The 24,172-nt window shown below is 31.5% G+C and overlaps 7 protein-coding genes across 9 annotated transcripts; 3 read left to right on the forward strand and 4 right to left on the reverse strand.

Annotated features, from left to right (window-relative positions):
- The first annotated feature begins 6 nt into the window (after positions 1 to 6).
- On the forward strand, positions 7 to 3,151 carry LOC111675934 (uridine-cytidine kinase-like 1). The gene is made up of 8 exons (XM_023436817.2): positions 7 to 269; positions 1,097 to 1,392; positions 1,452 to 1,558; positions 1,616 to 1,786; positions 1,852 to 1,988; positions 2,047 to 2,233; positions 2,297 to 2,890; positions 2,955 to 3,151. The coding sequence occupies exons 1-8, from the start codon at positions 193 to 195 to the stop codon at positions 3,072 to 3,074; spliced, it is 1,689 nt and encodes a 562-aa protein (XP_023292585.1). The 5' UTR covers positions 7 to 192; the 3' UTR covers positions 3,075 to 3,151.
- A 246-nt stretch (positions 3,152 to 3,397) lies between these two features.
- LOC111675935 (threonylcarbamoyladenosine tRNA methylthiotransferase) lies at positions 3,398 to 5,226 on the reverse strand. Its single transcript, XM_023436818.2, has one exon. It carries the CDS (start codon positions 5,158 to 5,160, stop codon positions 3,514 to 3,516), a length of 1,647 nt encoding a protein of 548 aa, XP_023292586.2. The 5' UTR covers positions 5,161 to 5,226; the 3' UTR covers positions 3,398 to 3,513.
- Positions 5,227 to 6,337: 1,111 nt separating this feature from the next.
- LOC111675873 (RNA-binding protein spenito) lies at positions 6,338 to 10,355 on the forward strand. Of its 2 annotated transcripts, none has more exons than XM_023436728.2 (3): positions 6,338 to 6,425; positions 6,860 to 7,505; positions 7,862 to 10,355. In XM_023436728.2, the coding sequence occupies exons 2-3, from the start codon at positions 6,937 to 6,939 to the stop codon at positions 9,726 to 9,728; spliced, it is 2,436 nt and encodes an 811-aa protein (XP_023292496.1). In that variant the 5' UTR covers positions 6,338 to 6,425; positions 6,860 to 6,936; the 3' UTR covers positions 9,729 to 10,355. The 2 variants fall into 2 exon arrangements, with proteins under 2 accessions (XP_023292496.1, XP_023292497.1); XM_023436729.2 differs by having other exon boundaries at positions 6,418 to 6,535.
- A 556-nt stretch (positions 10,356 to 10,911) lies between these two features.
- On the reverse strand, positions 10,912 to 13,153 carry LOC111675895 (dynein light chain Tctex-type protein 2B). Of its 2 annotated transcripts, none has more exons than XM_023436757.2 (4): positions 13,032 to 13,153; positions 12,600 to 12,650; positions 12,333 to 12,529; positions 10,912 to 11,892 (listed from the first exon to the last, which is right to left on the reverse strand). In XM_023436757.2, exons 1-4 carry the CDS (start codon positions 13,080 to 13,082, stop codon positions 11,727 to 11,729), a joined length of 465 nt encoding a protein of 154 aa, XP_023292525.2. In that variant the 5' UTR covers positions 13,083 to 13,153; the 3' UTR covers positions 10,912 to 11,726. The 2 variants fall into 2 exon arrangements, with proteins under 2 accessions (XP_023292525.2, XP_046809950.1); XM_046953994.1 differs by having other exon boundaries at positions 10,912 to 11,910.
- Positions 13,154 to 14,526: 1,373 nt separating this feature from the next.
- Positions 14,527 to 18,321, reverse strand: LOC111675929 (PX domain-containing protein kinase-like protein). The gene is made up of 8 exons (XM_023436809.2): positions 18,046 to 18,321; positions 17,337 to 17,622; positions 16,856 to 17,282; positions 16,607 to 16,785; positions 16,303 to 16,542; positions 15,936 to 16,231; positions 15,674 to 15,866; positions 14,527 to 15,603 (listed from the first exon to the last, which is right to left on the reverse strand). Exons 1-8 carry the CDS (start codon positions 18,148 to 18,150, stop codon positions 15,374 to 15,376), a joined length of 1,956 nt encoding a protein of 651 aa, XP_023292577.2. The 5' UTR covers positions 18,151 to 18,321; the 3' UTR covers positions 14,527 to 15,373.
- Positions 18,322 to 18,806: 485 nt separating this feature from the next.
- LOC111675930 (CWF19-like protein 1 homolog) lies at positions 18,807 to 21,085 on the forward strand. Its single transcript, XM_023436810.2, has 8 exons — positions 18,807 to 18,909; positions 18,998 to 19,167; positions 19,281 to 19,603; positions 19,734 to 19,834; positions 19,904 to 20,120; positions 20,181 to 20,301; positions 20,359 to 20,845; positions 20,922 to 21,085. Exons 1-8 carry the CDS (start codon positions 18,890 to 18,892, stop codon positions 21,058 to 21,060), a joined length of 1,578 nt encoding a protein of 525 aa, XP_023292578.2. The 5' UTR covers positions 18,807 to 18,889; the 3' UTR covers positions 21,061 to 21,085.
- LOC111675931 (farnesyl pyrophosphate synthase) lies at positions 21,068 to 23,508 on the reverse strand. Its single transcript, XM_023436811.2, has 7 exons — positions 23,204 to 23,508; positions 22,974 to 23,068; positions 22,410 to 22,480; positions 22,189 to 22,329; positions 21,757 to 22,118; positions 21,477 to 21,703; positions 21,068 to 21,420 (listed from the first exon to the last, which is right to left on the reverse strand). The coding sequence occupies exons 1-7, from the start codon at positions 23,395 to 23,397 to the stop codon at positions 21,239 to 21,241; spliced, it is 1,272 nt and encodes a 423-aa protein (XP_023292579.2). The 5' UTR covers positions 23,398 to 23,508; the 3' UTR covers positions 21,068 to 21,238.
- Between the last annotated feature and the right edge of the window lie 664 nt (positions 23,509 to 24,172).

The raw sequence follows: 24,172 nt of genomic DNA on the forward strand, positions 1-24,172 counted from the left end.
ATATTTTCGAATATGCGTCTTGTTAAGCCCTTTTTATTTAGTGCAACATTTGTATTGCATGCAACTTGTCAAAAACATATTTTAAGTGTGGCAGCTCCACTTTTGTTGTTTTAGATACTACATCTGTGAAATATAATTTATCACAGTCACCGCGTGTTTTGCAAGTAAAATATTTGTGCATTTCATTAAAAAATGTCTGTGACAACTTCAAATTCGCAAAGTAAACAAATAAAGTTCTATAATCCATCCAGCTCTGCCAGTTCTGATAGGTAAAAACTAATTGAAAGTTATGTACATAAGTATATTCTAATAGGCGAATTTTTAATTAACAATATTAACGAATGCATATGTACATATATACATATGAATGTATTTTTGTAGGATATATGCATACATATTTATGTGAAATCATATTGTTGAATATGCTATAAAAATAATGCATTAATATAAAAAATGTACTGTTTAAAGGATTACGTACATATGTACATAAAACCATCGTAATATAAAGAAGTAATTTTAACAACAAAAACATGCCGGTAGAGAAATTACAAAACACTTTATATATTGTATACATATTGTAAATGATTTGCAAAGAAAACAAGGTGATCTAAATGCAATAACTAAACATTTACTACATTTAGGCCAACAAGCGACCATGACTCATAATAGTTTTCTGTTATGCATCTCCAAAGATAAATTCAAATTATGTTTTGGCCTATAATAGAAAAATGTTTTCTTAGCACTAACATACATACATATGTACATAAATGTACACATGGTATAAAAATGTTTTTAAATCATGAATGTACATATATGTACCTATGTATACATACGTAAATTTACATACATAATATGTAAAGATTCCTTACAAGAATTGTGACAATCGTTTGACCGGCCAATTGAAATATCCAGCAATTCATAGAATGGTATCTATTAAGGCGATGTGAAAAAAAACGAAAACATTTTTGTGTACGTGTGACTTTGCAACAACAATTATGGATATTTCTAAAAATAATATACATACATATGTACATATAAACAAATGTTTTTCCAAAAATTTATTCTAATTAATTTATTTCATATTATTCTATTTAAGCGATGAACGCTGCGATTTAACAGAGCCTCTTTATGTGGACCCCAACATAGCAAATGTCGAGTATTTTGGGTGTCCAGCATCACCTACAACTGTTCCAGCCAGGACACCACAATGCCTAGAGTCCCCAGCTCGCGTGGGTGCACCACGTAGGCGTCAACGGACGACTTCTATGAATAATCAAACCACAGCAAATCCTTCTGAGTGTGTAATTCGTTCTAATAATCGAACTATTTATACAGCCGGCCGTCCTCCCTGGTATAATTGTGCAGGACAACAAGTGGAACCATTCGTTATAGGTGAGTTTTGGAAACAGCAAGAAAAAATTATTTATTTTTGTTTTTTTTAATATATGTAGGCATTTGTGGTGGAAGCGCCTCTGGAAAAACCACTGTGGCACAAAAAATAATTGAATCTTTAGATGTGCCATGGGTTACGTTGCTATCAATGGATTGCTTTTACAAAGTGTGTTGAACATACGCACGTTTATAAGTAATTTTCACTATTTTATATGTTCTGCAGGTACTCAATGAGAAACAACACGAACAAGCTCTCCTTAATGAGTACAATTTCGATCACCCGGATGCTTTCGATATGGATTTATTGCTAGAAGTATTAAAGAAGCTTAAAGAAGGTCGAAAAGTGGAAGTACCAGTTTATAATTTTGTCACACATTCGCGCGAAACAACTACTGTATGTAAAAACTTTATTAAATAATTAAAATAATGTGTGTTATTAAATATATACTAATGTTTCAGAAAACAATGTATGGAGCTAATGTTATAATCTTTGAAGGTATTTTGGTGTTTCACAGTCCTGAGATTTTAAAATTATTGGACATGAAAATCTTTGTCGATACAGATCCCGACATACGCCTGGCTAGGCGATTGAAAAGGTAAAATTGGTTTGCTTAACTGTTATTTAAGGGGTTTTAAGCAATTTACTTCTTTTAGAGATATTTCACAACGTGGACGTGATCTAAGTGGAGTATTGAAACAGTATTTGAATATGGTAAAACCTTCTTATTCGAACTACATTGCGCCCACCATGGCTCATGCAGATATTATAGTTCCTCGCGGTGGTGAGAACAAAGTTGCTATACATCTAATAGTTCAACATGTTCATACTCAACTTCAACTTGTAAGTCATTGCATTTGTATTAAAAAACCAAATATTTGTGACTATTAATTTTATATATTTTAGCGTGGTTTCAAGCTACGAGAAGCTCTAGCAAATTCCTACAATGACCAACCTATGCCTGAGTCTCTACATCTTCTACCAGCTACTCCTCAAATCAAAGGATTACATACTTTTATACGCTGCAAAAATACATCAAGAGATGAATTTATATTTTATTCCAAAAGACTCATTCGCTTGGTTATTGAATATGCCCTTAGTCTTTTCCCTTTTAAGCCTACTACAGTAGAAACACCCCAGGGTGTATTATATAGTGGTAAGAGAATGGCTACACACAAAATCTGTGGTGTCTCGATCTTAAGAGCTGGTGAGACAATGGAACAAGCCATATGCGATGTTTGCAAGGATATTCGTATTGGCAAAATTCTTATTCAGACTAATAAGGAAACTGAAGAGCCGGAACTGTATTATCTACGTCTGCCAAAAGATATTCGGGAATACAAAGTTATTTTGATGGATGCTACAGTTGCAACTGGTGCAGCCGCTATGATGGCAATTCGCGTACTGCTTGATCACGATGTCAAAGAGGAAAATATTATATTGGCTTCGTTGTTAATGGCTGAAATTGGTGTTCATAGCATAGCTTATGCTTTTCCTCAAGTAAATATGAACATACATGTACACTAAATACATTTTTAAGCATCTTTTTTATCATAATATCTAGGTTAAAATTGTAACCTCTGCTCTCGATCCCGAAATTAATGATAAATTTTATGTGATACCTGGTATTGGAAATTTTGGTGACCGCTACTTTGGCACAGAGCCCTCGGAGGAGTTTTATTAGTTTATTTAAGTACTGATACATACTGTTATTTAAGAAATATTAAAAAGTCGTCTACGACTGTAGAAAGGTTATTAAAAGAAAATAGTTTTATTAATTTTGGGCATTATACAACATCACCAATCCAATTGATATTTGAATATTATTCTTTAGTTTCCGAGTTATGGGACTTTAAAGTTGAAATTTTTACATATAAAACGCTAACTCTACAAATGCTTATAAAAACATCGTACTTAATTTGCAATTTCCATTCAAGTTTACTAAACACTAATTTGCTACTACATCTATTATTTGACGAGTAATATTGAAAATAAAATACTATAGTATAAGTTAAAACTTTCGACAAAATAGCGAAATACATATTATTGAATAATTATTAAATACTTTAAAACAAAAAAAAAGTACAAATATTTTCCTTCAAATTTATTTTTATTGTACAAAACTAAAAATGTCTCCACAGCCATTGTAAAATGAAAGCAGCAATTCCTAAAAGTAATGATAGCCCAAGGTATTTTTGTAATAAAACGTCCAACGTTTGAGAAGACTGTTTATTTTTGGTTAAAAGTGTTGTAGTTGTTGATTGTGTACATCTTGTCCATTCATCTTCAGAATCAAGAATTTCTGCATTCATACTAAATTTCGATGTGGAGGTGATGCGCACTCTAACGGATGTGCCCAAAAGATTTGGGCGCATTGGCAAAAGAATCTGTTCATAGCTCTTATTGTGTGCCACATAATGAAGTTTATCGTGAGATACTTCTGTTACTAAAACATTGTAAATTTGACCTTCACGACCAGCGTAGGGATGATAGCTGTTGAAGAGATCTGTTAGACGTTTTGTACGCTTCTTGACCAAGTTGGGAGGTATTCTTGTCATTTTGGCGGCAGGTGTGCCTGGGCGAGGGAAAAATTGATTTATAAATAAACTTGGAAACTTGTACTTTTCACATAGAGTAATTGTTTCCTCAAAATCCTCTTCGGTTTCTGTTGGAAAACCGCAAATAATGTCTGTTGCTATCGTGAGTCCTGGCACTTTTTCTCGTAAAAATTCCACAACATGTACAAAATCTTTTCGGCAATACTCACGCTTCATGTCGCCCAATACAGCATCACTACCACTCTGAACTGGTACATGCAAAAATGAGTATACTCTTGGATGCTGGAGTACTTTTGATATTTCATCCAAATGTTCTAATATATATGGAGGGTTTGTCATTCCCACCCGAAGCATACAGTTTTCCGGTATTACCTCAACAAGTTTCCAAAGTAATTCTGGTAATGATGACCCAATATCTCTTCCGTACGCCCCAGTATCTTCTGAGGTAAGCCAGATTTCGCAGCAACCTTCTTCAAATGCTTGTTTGGCTCTTTCAACGATTTCTTCAGGACTATAGCTGGCCAAATCACCTCTAGCGTGTTTTGTTTTACAATATGTACACTGGTTAAGGCACCCAGTATTTATGGGTATAATTTCAATCAATGGATTTTTCCTTACTTTCGGTAAGGCCAGTTTTGCTCCGGCCACTCGACGACCATCTTCTTTTTTGTTTTGTAGCAATCGTACGCTGTGTCCTTTTAGCGTCTCTTCTACAACCTCAACAACACGATCAATTTGCTGCACTCCAATCACAGACAAGCCTTTCAAATAGTCTGCCTTTGGAGCACCCTGCGGAACACATCCTGCCACTACCACGTGTTTTCCATTACCTATACCATGTTCTATTTCATTGCGAAACGTATCTTCGGATGGATTTTTTACTGTGCAACTGTTCAATAACCACAAATCTGCATTATCTTTGCTTTCCGTTAACTGATAGCCATACGCAGCCAACTGTCCTGCCATATATTCACTATCTGAATTGTTGTGGGCACAGCCCCAGGTTTTTACGTACACCTTCTGTGTACCAGGTATTACACTTTCATGAATAACTTTTTCTGGCGTAATAACATCTTCTACTTTGGTGTTCAACCGCTTCTTTGCTCTTAGAGTGACATTACTTTTATTTTGATAACGCTCTATCGGTTTTATATCCTCTGGTGATATTAAATCCTCTATATCCGCTATATCATTTTCGTCCATGTTAACCATTTTTTGTAATAATTCTTCAATAGAATCAAAAAATGTGTTCTTTTTCTTCTTCTTCTACTTCTTCTTAAAACTTGTCATTCACGCAGAATGTTAACTGGGTTGCCAATGAATTTATAAACCGTTATAAACACAGGATCATGATGTAAAAAGTAAGGTGGGAGCGTTTCGGCAACAAACGAGTTGGGTTTTGTCAAAATGAAATTTCTAAAATTGAAAAATAATAAACATTGGAAAGAAATAGTTCTTGTGTATTTTACAATATTATCCACAAAACCGTCGTTACATTTAGCTTGTATCTGCAGCAGGACAATGTTTTAAATCTTCTTCATTTGAATTTTCTTATTTGAAAACTTTTTATGAACATTTTAATTCATAATTTTTAATTTAATTTGTTTGCTTTGAAAACACAAATATATATTTTTTTTTGGATTAAAAATAAATTAATTTATTTTGACACAACCCAAGCACTTTTTAAATAAACAAATAAAAATCAGCTGCCTTAATGATTTCACCTTACTTAGTGCATCCTGCTCAGGATATTTCTATAGAGTTCACCGAAGGAAGGGTTTTTTTAAACTACATTCGACCAAAGCCTGTACTATACAAAAATCTTATATATTTATAAAATTGTATACCATACTTTGCCGAGGCCAGAATTATTTTTGTACATATTACGATACATTCATGATTCGTTTTGACCGCTATTTTTTTAATTCATGTACATATGTATATGATACAAAAATACGTTTGTTTATTTTGTATTATTATTTTTAAAAATTGAGTAATATATTATTTATCTGACTTTTTATAATGAGAGCGTGAATGACGAATTACACATGTAATTATGTTTGTTTTCATAGGTTAGAAAAAAACAAATGCAAATAAAATCTTGTATAAGCAAATCTTGTTCGAAAAAATATTTTTGACATGTTTTAAATCATATCTAGTAGATTTGGATTAATCAAAAATGTATGGCAAATCTACATGATTTCAACTAGTTTTCTTCAAATCCACTAGATTTGCTCACAACTCAATGGAAACATATCATAATTTAGATGCCGAATTAAGTAATTCCAACTGCTAGTGTGAACAATTTTAAAATTGCTGAAAATTTAAAAACTAAAAGTTGCCGGATTATAGTCGATTTTAGGCCGCCGCCGACTATTTTAGTTTCAGCAGACGACGTCGTTAATAATGTCAACGCTGGTCTATGGTCGGCTTCGCTTCGTTATAGATACACTTTTTCGGATACGTATAAAAAATAGGTAATTTTTTAATAAAATTAAGATTTTTTGGTGAAAAGTTGAAAAATATAATTTATAATAAAATTAAATCCATATACAAATTACAAGTTTTAGTGAAATTGAAAAGAGGTGTACGTAAATTTAGTTTTTAAAGATCAAAATAGCTTTATAATTTTTTCTTTTATTACATGGTACGTCAATGTAAAAAAAAGAAATTTAATGAATCAAAATGGCTAATGAGGCTGATATATTAAAAAATTTATTTAAAAAGAAAGCACTGATTACATTAATTTTTCGAAAATTATAAGAAATTTGTGGTTTTTGCATCAAAAATTTTTATTTTATTTATTTTTAATTAAATATGATGCCGGGAATCAGCGACACTTTTCTTCATTGTAACATGTGGTATACACACAAAAATTAAAAAAAAAAAAAATCAACCATGTTTTTTTCAGCTATACATACTGCACATATTGGATTGCAACTGTATTGCAAATAAAATAGAGTTGGAGACGGCATCAGTAAGCTGCTCATGAGCATTATTCGTGAAGCTGCTGAACTTGATCGTATTACAGTTAAAATACATAATATGAAACGTAGTGCTTCTCGTGATTCTCCAAATAGAACAAGTCATTCTTCACGTTCACGATCACTAGCTATGGGCCGTGGTGCATACGATAATGGAGGTGGTGTGCCGGGGGATTCTCCTGAACGCATATCTCCCGACAGATTAAGACGTAGGGTTGGACGCTCTCCAAGTCCCCGCGGTCGTTATGGAGGCGCTTCACCACACCGTGAAGAGTATATACGGGGAGTACCACCTTCTGCGGAGAGGCCAACTTATAAAGTTTTATGCGTAAGTGCTTTGCACCCAAAGGCATCCGATGAATTTATAAAAGAGACATTGTATCGTGAATATAAAAAATTTGGCGACTTTAGTATTCGAATTTCGCGTGATTTAGACGAGAGAGTAGCATATGTATGCTTTCGAACTGCTGAGGATGCTCGAGAAGCAAAACATCATAAACCTCGTATTGTTCTTTACGATAAGGTAGCGTTAGTAGAACCAGTGTACGAATCTTCTGGACGTAGTGAACATAGGTAAGCAATATTACTTTAATCAATAGGTATTCATTATATTTGATTCTAAATATATTCCATTAACTTAGAAGGTCATCCTCGCGATGTCTTCATTGTAGACCAGTATATTGATCCCTTTTTGATAAATATTTTCCATTAAAAACGGTCTAAAATTCATTTTAGTTATTATTATCGACTTTTGCTTATTGCGTTATTTTTTTAACAAAAAGTCATCATGTCTGCAAACATTCCGTTTAATTCTTGAATTTGTCGAGATTAAAATTTTTCTAAAGATACATATTTTTATTTATATCGTTATAAAATGTAAATAAAGGAATAAAAGTAAAATAAAATTAATGAAAACTTTTTGTTTTTAGGCCTCGTGGACGTTCCATCTCTCCTCCGGAGTATGATCGTTATCATTACACTAGGGTGCCAGGTCCACCACCGGGACCACCGGAACACCGTCGACCACCTTTAGATGCGTACGATCGCTATGGGCCTCCCCATATACCCCCGCATCCTCATACTCGCGAATATAGACCTATTCATCATGAGTACCCGATGCCACCAAGAGGTCCTCCAATGCATCGTGGTCCTCCGCATTTACACGGACCACCACCACCTCACTATGGTGGTCCACCACGTCATATGGGCCCAAGGCCACATGTACCGTATGAAAAGCCAGAAAATAAAAAGGATAAATTTCCCAATTATTTGCATCACGTCCAACCCGAGGATGATCCTCTATCTACACGAACACTATTCGCTGGAAATTTAGAAGTGACAATTGCGGACGATGAACTTCGTCGCATATTCGGTAAATATGGAATTGTGGATGACATTGATATCAAGAGACCTCCACCAGGTACTGGAAATGCGTTTGCATTTGTCAGATATCAGAATTTAGATATGGCTCATAGGGCTAAATGCGAACTATCTGGACAATACATTGGCAAATTCCAATGTAAAATTGGTTACGGCAAAGTGACTCCGGCAACACGAATTTGGATTGGTGGTTTGGGCGCATGGACATCAGTTACACAATTAGAGCGGGAATTTGATAGATTTGGCGCTATTAAGAAAATTGAGTACCAAAAGGGAGATACTTGTGCGTACATTCAGTATGAGACCATAGAAGCAGCAACGGCAGCAGTTAAGGAAATGCGAGGTTTTCCTTTGGGCGGACCAGAAAGACGTTTGCGTACCGACTTCTCGGAATTACCAGGTGTAACTCCTACAGCAGCTCCTTTTAAACCGAAAGCACCGTATGAGGAAACTGCGGGCTCCTCAGTGCCATCCTCTGAATACAGACGCCCGGAATACGACTATCACTATGAAGATACTCACCATCACCATCCTCCTCACCATCATTATGCACCACGCGGAGGATATGCTCCATATCCACCCCGTGGTTCATATCGCGGTCGTGGAGGATATCGAGGACGTGGTCGTGGCTCATATCACTATCACAATGATGTTCATAGACCAGCACATCCAAGTGCACATTCATCTTCTGCTGCACCAGTTCCACCTCCGGCCGGAGTTGAAGATGAATGGCGCCGACCTCCTGGAGAGCCCGGTTTCGATAGAGGTCGTTCCGGTTCAAGAGAACTAAGGTCGGATCGTTCACGGTCACGTTCGCCACACAAAAGAACCCACTCTCCCGGTTCAGATTCAGATTCATCGCAGCATCGCAATGGCGGTTCATTGGCTTCTGCTCGTACCCTACCGGATGTCGCACGAAAATGTTCTGTAATATGGCAAGGTGCTCTTATTCTTAAGAGCTCTTTATTCCCAGCCAAGTTTCACCTTACCGATGGTGACACTGATATTGTCGAATCGCTAATGCGTGATGAAGATGGCAAGCATAACTTACGTATTACACAACGTTTGCGTCTGGACCCCCCAAAATTGGAAGATGTCCAAAAACGTATTAGTTCTTCGTCTTCACATGCCATTTTCCTAGGCTTGGCCGGCTCAACGTCCGTTGCGAACACCTCCGAAGACAGTTCGGTACAGACTAGACCTCTTCGTAACTTGGTGTCGTATCTTAAGCAAAAGGAAGCTGCTGGTGTTATTTCTCTATTGAACAAGGAAACCGAAGCTACCGGTGTGCTATATGCATTCCCTCCTTGTGATTTTTCAGCCGATCTTTTAAAACGGACGTGTTCAACTGTAACTGAAGAAGCATTCAAAGAGGACCATTTGGTAGTGGTCGTGGTTAGGGGCGGTACGGCTTAAGTGAATCTACTACAACATTTTAATTAAGTTAAACTACAAAAAAATACATCAACTTGAACAAAACAACAAACCAACATGAAGACGAAATCATACTATTAAAAGATTTATGATCATATACAAGAAACACATATATAAAAACCAATACATCCATACTATATACAAAAATATAATACATTTTTAGAGGTCTGATTGCAGAAGAAAGCAACATTCTGTTACAATTTAATATTCAAAAGTTTACTTAATATTTAACTTATTTAAAAATGAAAACTCTATTGTTCTTCAATGATAAACTAAACTGTTCCTTTACTTGTCTTGATATATTCTGAATTTGATCAGAATGACAAAAGCAAACTTTAATATTATCTAAAGACATTTTAAGTATTTACAAATACGGGAACAGATTTAATTAAAAAAAAATAATAATAATTTGTGCCAATTGTAAAATCAAAAAGAATTTTTTTAATTTAAAAACTTAAACAGTTGTGCATGCTTCCAAAAGCAAAGTGTATGAATACAATTTTATATAAATTTAAACAATTTCAATGTGTTGTTCCCAATAGAAATCCATGAAAAAAAGCATAAATGTATAAATATATCAAATAACTATTTAATTAATAATCCCAAGTATTTTTTCATAAAAATGTTTTCATTAGTTGAGTGGCAAAAAGTGGTAAAATTATAAAAATTAAGATAAACAAAAAAAATGGTGGTTCTTCAGAAAATGTGCATTTTTTTCCAAAAATAATTATTTTTTGTGTTTTTTTTTTAATTTTTTGTGAGAAAATGTTTTAATTTATAATTTTTCGAATGGGAAATTTCTTAATTAATTGTTCAAAAGTGTTTTTTTTTAATCTATAATTGGCTAAAGTTCTGCATACTAGTAAAAATAGTGTATAACGGGTGACTAGGTGACTACTGTGCTGCAGAAAATGCTTGTGTGGTCTGCATTATAATATTCAAAATTCAAATCGGGTGCTTATCAAACCTATAATCTCTTTGTGTTAGTTATTTTCAAAAAGTAAATTCAAACTTAAATACAATAACAACAACAATATTTATTGTTTCGAAAAAGTGATCACAATGTGCTGTGTTTGTTCTCATTTAAACAAAAAATTTCTAAATGAACAAGCAATTTTAAACGTAATAGTTAGTAGTCCTTGTGTAGTCTGTGGTTATGGTTGTTAAAAAAACGTTCAAAATTAATAGACCATTGAAATATGTTTCAAGTAATTTATCTGTTCAAAAGTGAAGTGAAGGTCAACAATGAATGATGAACAGTTGTTACAGTTTTCTTAATTTTGACAAGTGATGTTTACTCGTATAAAACTACCACTGTCCAACTTCAAAGTTCAGTTCAGTATGCAATAATTGGAAGTTTTTCTCTTTTTTTTATATATTCCAAAGTGGTGTTGTTGCAGTGAGAATAATTTGTTGGCAGATTAAATTTTAACTAGTGTTTTTGTTCTTCTTTCGTTTGCCTTGATTCAATTTTATTCCTATTTGCACATCCTTAGAGAACTAGTTGTAGCATTTGTTTGAAAATTATATAAAATTGAAAAGGGTTTTGCAAATGTTACAGAGTTTTCTACAAGGTATGCCCACCAATAAAAAAAAATAAAAATAAAAAACTGTTTAGTTGACGAGTATCTCACTCAAGTGGCCACAAAACAAATAAGCAAAAAGAAAAGTAAATGTAAATTAAATATAAATGAGTGTAATTATTACATCCTAACATCTTGCAAAGATCAAGCTTAAATTGTAACACTTAAATTAATTTCAAAAGCTTACATACATATTTACAATTTTGATAATTTTAATAAATATTTTAGTCCCACATACATTCATACAAACATAAATACATACGTATGAAATTAAATATATACATGCATACATATATAAATTACAACAAAGTGTTGTGTTTAACACATTTTACACAAAGTGAAGTATGGTTTTATTGAGTATAATAAAATCTTATTTCCAACATACAATTAAGAAATATCAATCATAATAAATATAATAAAGTGTCGCAATTGCAAAAAATTTCGGTGTGTCTACTGTATATGATAAATAACCATCATTATCGGCATCCCACAGAAAGTTGACGAGAGAATAACAGCCTTGCATTAGTTTCTCGCCAATGCTGACAACAACAATGTAACGGTATCTGAAAGAAATTAGATATCTGAATGTTCAGTTATGGGTAATGTTGTGTTATAAAATGGTAAGCATTAATAATATTATAAGACATTACTAGTCATTTATAATTCTTCTAATTCTGTCCATATCGTCATACATATACATACAAAATATTAATTTCTTAACTCATAACAATAATTTAAAATTGCAAAATATGCATAATTGGAGTAAAATGTCCACTTTTCATCATATTCTTAGATATATTTAGTTTATTTTCCATGACATAATGCATATCAAAAGAAGGTGTTTCCACTTTCTTTTGTAAATATACTTTACAGGCGGACATCACTAAATCGACTTCGCTACATATGCATAAGGATACAGAATGTATATATGATTTGATGGGTATACAATATAACCAGGCTATAAACTGTTTCAACAATATAAATGTATTCCAAATTTCCTTACCGATCATAGTTTTGGCTTTTAATGCGGTTTTTTATTTCTTCGCTTACTTCAGCACATAAATCTAATATGGATTTTGGAGAATAATTAAATGAACCAAATGTATTGTCCATAACAGTTTTCATTATTTTTTCACATACTTCTTTGTTTAAAGGCCTAATAGGTTTCATACGATAAGTGGGCATAAAGCGCATAACAGGCTGCAAACAGGAACGAAAATATAATCATAAGGATTAGTAAAATAAAGCCAAGATTTTAAACATAACATACCTTAGATGTTGCAGACACAGTAAATTTTGCTACTTGAGAATTTCGTCTTCTCTGCAATATTGAAAATTGTTTTTTAACTAACACTAATAATCTTTATCTTTGTTAAACAACATACATACATACATACATACATATGTATGTATATATTTGTAATGCTAAAAAATATTTCTTACTAGTTTTTAAAGAGTAACTAATTTGATGTCTTTATTTTGTTAAATCAATATTTTTCAGATTCTATAGAAACTGTGGATATGTTTTGTTCAATGAATTATTAGTGAATTTTAATAATAAATAATTGGATAATTAACACAAATAAAAAGAATATACAATAAGGGAAAGCTATTATATTAAGCAATTTGTTTTAGGTATTTTGTTATTAATAAAGCAACAGAAGTTTCTCTTTGTATGCGTTCGTTAAGGAGTTAAACTTACCTCATTCGTAGTTGAAGGAGCTGTAACTTGATTATCTGCATTTGATTCCATTATTATTTTTTTATATTTAAAATTGTATAAATTTATATGAGTTCAATGTTAACAAATATTTTCTGTCAAATTTTCATTATAACCCCCCAAACATTTCAAAATTATGATCAACCCCTGTATCGTTGAATCTATCACAATAACTGAATTTATAAAGTTATGTATGAATTAGCAAAACTTGTTTACATCATTACATTGTTTTTTAAGTGTTCCTACAGGTATTTTTTAACGCATGTTTGGAAACAATTTGTGGCCGACAATATAATGCCCTACACCAACGTAAAATGATTTCATATTCAACAGCCTTCGACAGAGAAATATAAATGCCAAATTTAAAATAAAAAAAATTCAAATTATCTTGACGCAATACATTTTAAATATAGTTTCTTCGAATCAGAAAGTGTATCCTGACTATTATAAGGTTATATCGTCACATGAAATGCAAAAAGTCGTAACAACCAAAAAATTCAAAATCAACTTTTGTATTGAAAACTGTCCACTTGCGACACGTTGTCGCAAATTGCTGATGTTTGTAACATACAAAAATATTCGTCCTTTACCCAACTTAAAGTATACCAATCGTCCGTCTGTCTGGCTGTCCATGTAAACCTTGTGCTCAAGGTACAGGCCGCAATTTTCAAGAGGACCAAGGACGAAGCCTATTGAAAATGGTTAAAATCAGTCCATTATTTCGACTAGCCCCCATACAAACGTACCGCCAAATAGGGCCTTTGAGCTTATAATTAATTTAATGATTTAAATAAAAATCAACAAAAGTCGACAAAACTTAGTTTTATAGAACTTTAAATGACACTACTAATTTTTGTAATGATCGGGCTTCATTTGACCCTAGCCCCCATACAAACATACCCATTATGTATACCAACCAAAACATTGTAGTTTAGTTAATGCCAAGTTTTGTGCAGTGAGAATCCAACTGTGCAATGCATGTCTGGAACTTTCAATGCACTAGATACAATTCCGTTGAAACTGATTAAAATCGGTTTATTATTATTAAATTTTACTTGCGCAAATTTTAGATTTGTTGAATAAGACGGAAATATCATTTTTTTGTAGAGTGTGACGAACTGTCAAGTTATACGAAATTCGATGTTTTTAAATAACAAACAGTCGATGTTTATATTATATTTTGTAACACATATTTATTAATTATTTTTATTACATAATGTTATTAATAGGAAATACATACATATGCAAGTGAGATTAGACTAAATTTATGGGAGTGTAATATAGAAATTTGTTAACTGTTTGCTTGAATTATTAAAAATATCGATAGTTGACTCCGTTTATATTTGTAGTGGGAAGTTTCAATTCTTTTGTTGATAAATCGATGGATTCCATTTTATATATTTAATTTCGGAAGTTTTGGGAAGTTATTTATTTATTTATTTATTTTTTTCGAAAAAGTGTTTTCACTTAAATCGACTCCAAGAGCACATGATATTTATTTTCCCATAAACATACATACATACATATTTTTCTATATACGAATAGATCGTGTGCAAATATAATGTTACATAATATTGGTTAATATATGTTTGTAAGAGTAAGTTTACAAATATATTGTGTAATAAACATGTAAAGTGTTTGTTTTTCTTTCCTTTAAAATATAATGTATAAAATATAATTGAAATATAAAAAATGTGACCTTTTAGTATAAACTAAATACATATACAAATATTTACGAATATATAGTACATACATAAATTAACTTAAAAAAAACATATTTCAAAAACTACAATTGGTATAAATTGTATTAAAGCTTTTTTTAATTAAGTACTATAGAGACATGTGTTTGTTTTTCCTAATCGGTTTTTACTCCTAATAAGTATGTATATGAAATATCTAATATAATATTGATTTTAACATTGCCTATAAGTGAGTTTATAATATGATTTGACACACACACACACACATACATATGTACACAAAATAATTAATTATAAAACTAAATATTCTATAATTGTAAGAATACATACATAAATACATATTATTTATATATACTCTGGACATATATTTATTTCATAACAGATATTTTGTTTACATCTAGACACATTTAGTTATACGAATATTTTTGTATATTTTACGTGAGTGATTATTAGTATGTTTTGTATTTATTTTGTGCTTTATAAAAAATGTATTTAGTTTTGTATTTAAATTAAATATAATGTGGTTGTGCTATTATATAGCCTTTTTTGGTCCAATTCTTTCAAGCCGTATTGGCAAAGATTTCTTTTGTTGGGCCAATACAGCAGTGTGAATAAACTTTAATGTTAATCGTTGGAACGAACTTTACGTAGCGAACCACGATTAAATTTGCAAATAGACTCCAAGAGGGCAGATCGTTCTACTTCGTTGCCACATTCAGTGTCTGATGTAATATTCGGTGACGATGATTGTCTGTCAACACTGGCTAAGGAAGAAGTTTGACGCAACTGTTGGGAATTTTGATGACTTTGACATTCATTGGATTTTTGATATGGAGAAGGCGTTGTGGGTGGTGCTAAAAAAAGTAGATTTTTCATTTAAATATTTCGACCAAGAATCGAAGGTTTTTTAGTATACAAACTTACATTTTAGAGAATTGCCAGCGTCTTGTGAAAAATTCGTTAGGTGCATGCTATTCACGCGGCCGAATTGATTTGACGCGCCTTCTGTTGATTCAGCTGTAGAAATGCCACCTGTTGCGTTAGCTAAAGGTATTTTTCCGTTATTATTCTGTAACGAACTCTGCTGCTTAAGTTTTGATTGCTTATGTTCATGTTTCTAAAAAAATAATAGTATGTAAACATGTTTGTAAGGAATATTCTTCTTTTGATTTAAAGATTTTCGTACCGCTTTTTGTTTTGATTTTCGTTTTTCTTCTTCTGAACTCATGAGTTCTTGTACACGTACAATGCGCTTTTGATTTTTGACAGATTTTTGCTCATCACGCAAACGATTTTCAGCTTTTTGTACAGCATTTTTAATAATTTCTTTTGCGCCCAAAGAAATTTTAAAATATGACGTGGCTTCTTGTATTTCAGAATTTATTGCGTGTTCATTGAAAAACTCATGCTTTATCAATTGCTCCAAAGTTGGGAGGCCAGTCTTGCAGGCTTCCTTAGATAATATACTCTCAAGTAGATGTTCTATAAATAAATATGATTTGTATTAACTTTTGTAACATAAATATGTTATGAATATCATAGGAAGTACTAACTTAAATCTTCCGGACAATCAGTTATTTGCCTAACGACAGATTCCTGTAATGGATAACCCATTGTCATCTCGAACAATACATGACCGAAGCAGTAAACATCAATAGCCTCAGGCTTATGTATTTTGCTATGTTGAACAAAAAATGGACGATAAAAAGACGGTACTCCAAGAATAAAATTTTCTATATCCAGAAGACGTACAGAATCATCTAATATTACTATATTTCCCGAGTGCAAATGACCTTTCAAAGCAAAAAGCAAAAAAAATTAATGAATGAATATTATAGAACCTTAATCATGTATTACCATATGGATAGCCTTTAGAGTGTAAAAATATGAGTGCTTCTAATATTTGTTTGCCATATGTAGCTACTTGTTTCATTGATAGGGCAGTTCGCCCTTTCGGATTTCCATATTTACTTAAAAAGGGATTTTTGGGTGTTGCCATACATAAGATGTCCTTAAGAGTGCCATGCTTATGAAACCTAATAAAGAAAACAATGATATTGCTTTATATAGTTAACTCTTAGTAATGTGTAGCTGCTTGTTTAGTACTTTCTAATTACTAAGCATCCATTTTCATTATGTCCTGCGTATACAATTGATTCAATATGTGGGTGCTGCAAGTTCATTAGACTCTTTAAAATTCCTGCCAATTCCTTGTCTTCGATATATTTGTCTGGTCCAAATTCTAGCCATTCTATTACTAACTCATCACCTTCGTGATGTCCTGAATGTAAAGATGTATGTTGTTCACAACTGGACCCTGATGCACCACCTGAGTTTAAATGATGCTTAGATTGATTATGCGATTGTGAGCTACTTTTTACTAACAACTTGTTGCTAGATTTGCAATCTGGAGGTTTAGCTAAAGCCTTGAAATAATGTTTTCGTAAGCGCCAACCAATTGCTCCCATTGTTGAACCTAACGTCCAGGAACTTTCATTTCGCAAACATAACAATGCATTCTGAACAGCTTGATCTAAAAGAAAGATTGTTAATAGAATAGATAGATTTGTAAATAGAAAAAATATACCATGAAATGATTGCTGATAACTATCCGGATCGACAAAACGTTTCGCCGGTAGCGACGATGCTAATATAGGATTCATTAGTACTGTGTTGATGTAAATTTGCAGGGCTTGTCTACGTTCAGCTATAAATTCCGGACGCATATTACCAAACAATCTTTTGCCGGGTAATGGTAAATCGAGTCCAGAGATCGAAAGACATTTATGCAATTCAGCAAAGTCATTGTAACGTCGTAATATTCTCCAAGTTTGTTTTTTTATAATTCCACGTTGTAAACGTAAAAGATACTCCTTAAATGAATTAAAACAAGGAAAAAAATCAATAAACCATATTAACGTGCATACGTACATATGTATGTATGTGTATCCGACAATTATCACTGCTAAATATTGATTTTTTAGCTAATAAGGCCTGGGGGTGGTTATGAGACACATACCACCCCACTACATATTAACTTTTGCATCCATTATATACATACAAATGTATTGGTAATTTTTCAATTATTTTGGACTTTTTTAACTTATTATGTTAAAAGTGTACAAATAATAAAATGTTTTTAAAGTGCATGCTAGATTATATACATACATACTTATGTGATATGTATCTACATATGGATTTATGTACATACATATATGTTTATGTGAAGAAAAAAGTGTACCTTATTACAGGAACACCTATTTTTTCTATGTCTGAATATGGTGGTATCCACTTACCGTATGTCCATTTACTTCCTGTGCCGTTTCAATAATACAGTTAATTTCATGAGTGTCATCAACTTTAGTTAATTGGGGATCGAATCGCCTTTCAAATATGGCCATGGATTTTTAAGATATACATTTTAAATAAAATCGTTTATTTTCTAAATATTATATGTATAGGTATGTCTTTCTATTCTTTGCCTGCCTCTTAAAATATTTTATTTACTTTTGATTAGAAAATTTCAACAACTTTTTACTAGATGTGTATGTCTAGGGACTAATTAATTTATTCGCCGTAGATAAAATCCGGCAGCCTGTAATGATGACGGCGACTATTCAATTCATCCATCCCATCAGCGGCTTAACGTCGATTTTTAGCTAAGAAAAACAAGTTTTAAATTTCAAAAATGATGGATATAAAATATATGTTCTGTGCGACTAGGGGAAAATGTCAAATTTAAATATTTCACTAAAAATTTGGCCAATTAAAATAAAAGATAAAAATAAATAAAAATTTAAATTTAACCAAAAAAAAAAATAAATTGTTACTAAAAATTTTAAACTTCTCTAATAAAAATTAAAACAAATTTAAATTTGTACATAAGATTTAAAATCTCACTAAAAATTTACCAGTGAGAAAATCAAAATCACATTTTTACGAAAACAATAATTTTAAAACATTTTTCTTGCGGTAATTGAAAATGCAATATTTATTTCAACGACAGTGAAATATTTTTGGAGATTTTTTATAAAACGATCTGGTAAGTCTTATTTTATATTTTTTATTTGTGGCAACCGTGGCATTTGTTTACAAGTTGCAAATATAACATCTTGTTGTTCTAAATTTTTATCGTAGAAAATGGAAACTAAATTTAAAATGTAAGGTGCAGCTAATAATTTGAAATTCTTATTAAATATATAAAACTAAAATTAAATACTATTATAATAAACATTAATTTTTATTTAGATTAGTTGTTGGCGACGTCCGTGGTCGTTTCAAACAACTGTTTCAACGTGCCGAAAGTATCAATAAAAAATCGGGTCCATTTGAAATTTTATTGTGTGTTGGAGATTTCTTTTCAGAGGATAGTAAACAAAATGAGGAATTAATTGCTTACAGAAATGGTCATAAATATAGTAAGTTGATAAAAAGATTCTTTATAAAAGTCATTCATAAAAGTGAAGATTGTGGTAGTTCAGCTTAACACACATACAATTGCAGTTAATTATGACAAATTATTTGATTACAGTTGCCATTCCAACCTATATACTTGGTCCTAGTCGAAAAAATCTTATGAAATACTATGAGAATATAATAGATGGTGAAATATGCCCGAATTTAACTTACCTGGGCAGAAGAGGCCTTTACACATTAACAAATGGAACTAAAATTGCTTACTTAAGTGGTTTGGAGAAGCCATCAGACTGTCGAGGTGAAGAAATATATTTTCAAATGGAAGATATAGAAAGCGTTCGCAATTCCTGCTTAGTAAATAAATCCGTATCAAGTGATTATCGTGGAATTGATATACTTTTGACGTCCCAATGGCCATATGGTGTTAGCGAAGACAATGTATGTACAAACATCATACCTACATTACTTATAGCTGTTATTATATTAATTTCTAATATTGTATGCTTACATTTTACAATGAAATTAATAGAAATTTGTAATTATAACTTGAAACTATTTTACATGTTAGAAAAATGCATCAAAACTGATATCACTGTTATCCCGAGATGTAAAGCCCAGATATCACTTTTGTGGCCAAAATAATGTACATTTTGAACCTCCCCCATTTAGGTATGTACAAGTACAATATTAAACAATATTTTCGTATATATTTCAAAATAACACTTTTCTTTTTAATAGGTTAGCTTCAGATCAAACTACGCAACTAGAACTCTGCACACGTTTCATATCATTAGCTGAAGTGGGAAATACGAATAAAGATAAATACATCTATGCATTGAGCTTGACCCCAGTGGAAAAGATGCGTGTGGTGGATCTTATACAAAAGACCACAAACGAAATTAAATGTCCTTTTGGGGATATACGTTTTACTGACTTAAACCTAAAAGGGACCAATGCAAGTACCATGTGAAAATTTTAAAAATGTCATACCTCCATTTAAACTTTGACTTTTTAGTATGAAAATAAACAATACTTTTTCGATATGAGCTCTAAAGATGGAGGTGGTAATCGTAAGAGGTCTAGTGGTTCCAATGAACAATCCATAAAAAAATCAAAAATACCACATTGGGATCAAGGTAGTGTTTTTAAATTATTTGAAAATACAATTGATATATACCTGTTATCCGTTTCAGAAATTTGCTGGTTTTGCTTGTCGTGCCCAAATGTGGAAAAACATTTAATAATTTCTATAGGGGAACATTTTTATTTGGCTTTAGCTAAGGGGCCCATTAATGACTATCATATCTTAATATTATCTATAACCCATATACCATGTGCTGCTCAACTGACGGACGATGATTGGAAGGAGCTGAATAAATTTAAAAAAGCTTTAATCGATTTTTTCAAAGATCAGAATCAAGTCGTTTGTTTTACGGAGAGAAATTACAAATCCTCTCACATGCAAATTAACGTGTTCAGTGTCGATGAAGGATATGCATGGAAAATTCCTCATGCTTTTGAAGACAAGGCTGAAGAATTTAATTTGCAATTTGAAACAACCCCGGATTTAACTTCAGGAAAAATATTACCACATCAAGGACCATATTTTGTTGCGGAGCTTCCAAATAATTCTACATTAATCACAAGGCAAATGAATCACTTCCCAATACATTTTGCAAGGTAATTATTAAAAGAAAACTGTCATGCTTTTCAGTATGATTATGCAGTTAATTTTCATTTGTTTTCATTTTTGCAGAGATGTCTTCTGTTCGGAAAATCTTTTAAACTGTGACGAGAAAGTTGATTGGAAATCGTGTAAATTGGATAAAGAAAGGGAAATTGAATTGGTTCAAAATTTTAGAAATAAATTTTCCAAGTATGATTTTACATCATGAATTAAGTAATTGTGCACAATATATATTTGTATGTATGTAGTTTCATTTATTATCAAAATTGTATGTACGTACGTATGTATGTTTTTTCAATATCTAAAATAGACATGTGTATAAATTATTGATCATTTGTAAATGGCGTTTTATTCATACTATGTATGCGACTAGTTAAAACTTTAAATTAGGAATTTCGCTGGTAAATTTTGTTTAAAATTTGCAAGAAAATCTCATGGGGTACACCTCGCGAGGTTTGCTGTATATGAGTCTTTATCATATTGTAGGATTCTTCCTCATATATAGCATACGTATTGGGAAGTCCCAACGATTTATATAACTGTTTTACTCGAGCTGCCTTTTCTGGATCTGAAAATATTATGAAGGTTATTAGATATTTACGAACAGACTATTTCTTAAAGTACCGGTTTTTCCATAGCATTCTAACATGATTTGCTTCTGTTCTTCATTAGCTCTTTGCATACAAACTACAGCTAACCATGAACATTTATTGTCTTGGATATCGGTGCCAATTTTTCCAGTAATCTCGGGATTTCCAAAACAATCTAAAAAGTCATCTTGAACCTGAAAAAAGTGACCCATTTCCAAGAGAATGGTTTTTGATTGTCGAAAAGCTTCATGGTCCTTAATACTAAAAAAGTTGTTTTTTTATAAATTAATATAATAAATAAATATAGATCTTACCCGGCTAAGTGCATTGCTAGGGCAAATGGCAAATAGAATGAATAATATGCCGTTTTATTTGCAACAATTGCATTATATTTGTCCATATTAAATGATGTTACACTTTTGTTGGCGTTTAGTAAGTCTAAACTTTGGCCGCAAGTTGTAATGAATGTGATTTCATGAAAAAGATCCATTAAGTCCACATAACAATCCATATGGCTGAAGTATTTTTTCAGTAGGATATAAATAGCATTTTCAATCATTAAAGCATCATTTAAAGCTATCAAGCCGACATCTTCTACTTTATACCAACATGGCTGTCCTCGTCTAGTTGAACTGCTATCCATCACATCATCATTGATAATAAAGAAACATTGTAGCTTTAGAAGAAAACATACACAGTTGTATTTAATAATTTTTATAGCCACAAAATTTTATAAAAATACATACCATTTCAACACACCATCCCAAAATATGTGCCAATTTTAAATTTTCGTCTGTAATGTCCTTGGCGTTGACTAGATTTTTGTATGTTAAGACAGTAAGAATGCCTCGATTCATCTTACCTTTGGGTACATTGTACTCCAAAGCCTTTAGTTTTTTTTTTTAATAAATAGATTTTAATTTAAAACTTGAATATTAAATATTGTATTTTCTTTATAAGCACTTACGCGGGCAAACCAATTGGATGCATCACTTGAATTGTAACTGTTGGCTGCTTCAGTTAGGTCACGTACAATATCTAGAAATTATTAAGTATACAATAGTATCAGATATTGTTTAAATATGCACAAAAGTTACTTATTTCAAATAACATATTTACATATTTGTTATATTAAAATAATGCTTTTTCTATTATTTCCACAAACGATTTTCAAATTTCATCTTCTTCTTTGTTTGTTCGGTGTACATTATTTTCAGATATGTATGTATGTACATACATACATATGTACTCAAGAATTTGACTTAAAAGATCTGTTTTAGATAAGAATCAATATTCCATTGTTTTTATGTGAATGTTGAATATTTGATCTTTTTACTTCTATTTTACTATATGCATATAATCTGTAAAATTAGTATTGTGCCATAAATGACTTATTCCAAATAGCAGAATATTAATAAACGAATCTAAAAGCTACAAAGTCAAAAGATTTCTAATTCCGTTATATCAATTTATACCTATGTACATATGTATGTACCTACATATATATGTATGTATGTGTAATGTAACTTACCGGGAAAAACCGCCATAAAATTTCGGCTTTCGTCCTTTGAGACCGTTACTCTAGCTGCTATTGGCACAGATTGATTCTGAAGTGTTGACAAAGTTCTGTGTGAATAATATTGTTAAAATATATTGGTGAACACATGGAATTAAAAAAATTAAACAAATTACAAAGGTTATATGAACGTATTATTTATTTAGACATATTAAAATTTCTAAATAAATAAGTAACTATCTTACCTTGAGGTCTTTCTTATTTTTTCTTTATTTACTAAATTTGTTGGTACTCCGCCAATGCGATTTCCAACATCTTTTGAGATTTTTTCAGAATTATAGACATATCCTGTGGTTGATATAAAACGTTTTGTCAGATTTGGCCCTAACAAATTTAAGGACCTATTCGCAACGAAACCATTTTTTATTACATTTAACATTTTATCTTACAATGATTTTTTTCTTTGTTTACACTAGTTCGTAATAAATTAGACCGATTTCTCTTTTTTTCTTTGGACGATGTGTTCTTCATGCGAGCAAAACAAAAAATACAATAAAAATACCGCAGCATATTTAACAAGGTAACATCAGCAATGAAATTCCTAAATATTTTTACTTGTGTTTTTTGTTACAAAGAATGCAATACAAACTAAAATGAAAAATTTGACAACAAAATGTCACTCTACAAAAACAACAGCAAATTTGTATTGTGTATTTTTGTAGAAACCGGTAAAATAGGGTGTATCAAAAATTCCATTTTAAAAAGTTTGACTTATTAAGATTTTTGTACATATATTATTTTACTTATTACAAATATTGGGATATGTTAATATGTTTTTTCGAAAAGAACATTCCCGTATTGGAAAACGATGACTCTAAAAAAACAAGTTTAACATTCTTCAAAAATTCGGTATTTAGAAATTAAAAACTTACAAATTTATATTATTTTAAACAAGACAATTTTACAATTATTAAAATTTTTGTCAATTCGAAAGTTACAAAACACAGACATTGGATCCTTATAGATAGTGAAGTCGATTAAGCCATGTCCGTCCCTAGATATATTAAATAACGATTTTTCTTGTTATAATAAAACAATTAAAATTAAAGTTTATGAGGATTTTGTCTCATGTAGACACCATGATTTTGTTTTTTTACATATTTCGTAAAAAATCGCCAATAATCATAAAATAAATGTAAGTATACAACACTGCT

This window comes from Lucilia cuprina, chromosome 6 (assembly GCF_022045245.1).
Source record: "Lucilia cuprina isolate Lc7/37 chromosome 6, ASM2204524v1, whole genome shotgun sequence".
NCBI classification, from domain to species: domain Eukaryota; kingdom Metazoa; phylum Arthropoda; class Insecta; order Diptera; family Calliphoridae; genus Lucilia; species Lucilia cuprina.